Consider the following 3299-nt stretch of genomic DNA (forward strand, 5'->3'; position numbering starts at 1 on the left):
GATTTAATGCATGGAAATTAACTGATTTCTTACTGTTCTAGGGCCAGGTTCAGCTCCACTGTTCTGCTCAGAGTTTCTTTGGATTGACACAAGCATCCCTGGGGAGCTGGTGAAAACCTCTCTGATCTGGCTTCTGTGTCAAGATGAAATGCATACAGCTGACTTGGAGAGAGGAGTGAAAGCAGGTAAAGCAGAGATGTGGCATTCACAGGTTTTAAGTACATATCTGATGGCAGTGAATTCTGAAGAGGGTAAAATTAGTAAACTGTGTTTGCTATAGGAGGGTAAAAGTTACTTTAAGTCACTGTTTCCTTAAAGCTAAATTAAATCTGATCTTCTGCATACTTATGTAAGTTATACACGAACACACAGACCATCTGCCTCTGACTTTCTCTTACCATATTAAGCAGCTAGCATCCCAGTCCACTCAGTGACCCAATTCTGTCCAGCTTGACACCAAAACAGCTCCTGGAGAGGCCCTTTTTGCTTCTACCTCGGTATCTACGGGGTAAACTTAGGAGGTCGCTGAAGAACCTCTGGACAGCACTATCATCCATGGACATGCTCTCGGGCTGGTCCCTGGTATTCCGGGTCCACTGGAATTCAGCATCTTGCTGATCAAAGGCACCTGTTGGGATTATTTCATCTTGCTCATGGTCCCTCTCCTCTGAGACCAGGGGAAGCTCCAGGTCCTCTTCCAGCAGTTTGGACAGACTCTGAAAAAAGGGAAAGGTAGATGGTGGAGAGAGAGGAGAGGAGAAAAAGGAGGGGTTCTGGGAACTCAGTTATTGTTTTTGTATAAGCCATGCTCAGTGCCAGGTTTGGAGATGCTTATTTCAAACAAAAAGCTGAAAGTACTGAAGTAATTTCTGAAGCTGATGATGGTTGTCTTTGGTTTCTCCTGGCTCACCAAGCTGCTCTGAGCTGACACTGTGTGCTCTCTCAAAATTCTCTGAGGCTCTATGCTGTTATTATATTCTATAGTTCTGAGTTGACATACTGCCAGTTAAGTCTTTCCTGGCGCTGGGGATCTAGGGTGTGGGATAAATTGTGAAAGATGATGGAAGAGGCTTGGTGAAGAGTGAATAAGGAACAAGACAAAAATGATTGATACCTTGGAATAATAAGAGAAGCCATGCAATGACAGGTAGCATGCTGAAATTGATGCTAGAAGAATTATAAATTTCTTTACAGACTAGGAGGTCATTTAATATTTGGGAATACTAGATCCCTAGTTAGATAGCTGAAATGTGTTTTCCCAATGACTTGAAATTCCTGTGCACACAAATACACACGTACACACACACACACACACACACACACACACTTTCTCTTTTTCTTATGTTCTGCCTCTGGGACTTGCAGGCAGGGACTGCATTACTGCAGTACTGAGCTGAGCAGGAGATCATGTGGGTACAACCCATTAATTCCTTTCTCAGCTTAAACCAGGGGCTTCAGGAAGGAACCCTGAAGGGGCTCTGGGACTCTAGATAGGAATCCTTCCAGAAAAATTCCTTTTGCTCTGAAAGTTTATTGCTTCACTCAGTTACAGGATGACCCTAAATCTGCAATCTCCAAATCGACCCTGCAGGAAAAAAAAAATTCCTTTTAATTGCCTCATGATTAGAAATTTAAATCCAGTAATTGATTATTTTAGTTTCCCTCCATTTAATAACTCTGCCCACCTCAGGATTCTTGCTATCATGATTTCTGAGTGTCTCCTATTGCTTTAGCTGGGATTGGAAGAAACAAAGCTAATCTGAAGTGTCTAAGTCCTAAAGAAGCATGAGCTTCTTTCAGTTCTATTGAGCAGCCAGCCACTTACCTGTAAGCTGGAAATGGGCCTGGCCCTTGCCTGGTTTTGACTGACAATAAGCAGCAGAAGGAATCCAGGGCAAAAAAGAAGTTTCAGGTTCATCTTCATGTTTTGGTATCTCTGATTCCTCCTGAGTCTCTCCAGTTCAGTGTTGCTCTGTGTCTCCAGCTACCAGCCTTTATATCTTCCTCCAACCCCTCCCAAGTCTACCTTTTGAGTTCCTGCCAGTGCAAGGATTGGTTTGAGGTTCTGATCTGATTTTCATTCTCCCAGGAGGAGGAGGGAGGAAGTAGTTCTCTTTTCTGATGGTGAATAAAAGGAGCATTTTACACTTGGGCAATGCAGCATCATTCTGTTGCTGTGAATCTGAAGGTCCCTGCAGCCTGGTGTCATTGTGCCACTTACATAGGTCAATTTGCTTAGCTCTGTTCTTTGGGTTGACTGCTAAACCTTTCCTTTCCATCCAGAGAAAAATAATTGTGAGAGAAATATGAAGTGAGACAGGAAGCAGATTATATCCACTACACATTCACCTGGCTCCTTTGTCACCATGAAGTACCAAATCAGAGGGACAGGGGTGTCATGAAACACACTGTGTAAGAACAAAGTGTTGTTACCTAACATCATAATATGGCATTAGCAAGCTACGAGATGAAAGAGCATGATTTGGAGAAGGGAAATCCAAGTCCTAAAAATATGGCAAGTTGCAGGGCTCATCTCCAATAGTTAATTATTTCCCAGCTTACTGAGATATTTCTCCTGTACCAGCAGAGATCTTATTTCTTATTAGAAGAGTAGGGTCAGGGCAAACTATTCCTCTGGGGCTATGTCTGCCTCATCTCTACAGGCTGCTGTGAGGAAGCTGAGCTCTGAAGTTGACAGCATGTGGCATGCCTAGATAGGTACCGTTAGAGCACTGCCGCAGTAACTCATTATCCTCCTATTTCCTCGCTCAGTGACCCCTTTCAGCCTCCCCCTCCCTCCCAGATGCTCAGGCCAGCACTTCCTGGCTCACTGCAGCTGCCTGAAAGGGCAGTGACGTGTTTGTAGCGCTTTCGTCAAAGTGGGACCACCAAGTCCTTGACGGAAGCTGGCACCGAGGGCCCCTCATTATGAGACATTAACATTTAGCTGTGGTATCCGAGCATTTGTCTGGTTGTCCCCCTCCCTTGCCCTCTCCTGACTGGTCCAATGGCTGAGCTGAGGCAGGGTTCAGTGCAGCATCATCAGGAGCCCAGGCTTGGCTGGTAATTACCCAGCTGCAGGTGCTTTGCTTGCTCTTCTGGCACTTCATTGCCTTCATCTTAGGTTATGTGCTAACAGCAAGGCCCTGCTGCAGGAGGGGGCACAGGGGCATCTGCAGCAGCAGTTCTCCTTAAAGAAAAGGGACTTGGCACAGGGACTGTTGAGCTCACTTACCTGGTGCAGAGCTGGAATGTGTCCACTGGATCTGCACCAGCACAATCCAAAGGAGAATTTGGTC

The 3299-nt window shown here is 45.3% G+C and overlaps 1 protein-coding gene across 1 annotated transcript; it reads right to left on the minus strand.

Moving 5' to 3' along the window:
* Window positions 1–410: 410 nt before the first annotated feature.
* NPPC (natriuretic peptide C) lies at window positions 411–1918 on the minus strand. Its single transcript, XM_010166230.1, has 2 exons — window positions 1826–1918; window positions 411–716 (listed from the first exon to the last, which is right to left on the minus strand). Exons 1-2 carry the CDS (start codon window positions 1916–1918, stop codon window positions 411–413), a joined length of 399 nt encoding a protein of 132 aa, XP_010164532.1.
* Between the last annotated feature and the right edge of the window lie 1381 nt (window positions 1919–3299).

The sequence above is a fragment of the Antrostomus carolinensis genome, unplaced genomic scaffold (genome assembly GCF_000700745.2).
Source record: "Antrostomus carolinensis isolate BGI_N321 unplaced genomic scaffold, ASM70074v2 scaffold5164, whole genome shotgun sequence".
Classification (NCBI taxonomy): Eukaryota; Metazoa; Chordata; class Aves; order Caprimulgiformes; family Caprimulgidae; genus Antrostomus; species Antrostomus carolinensis.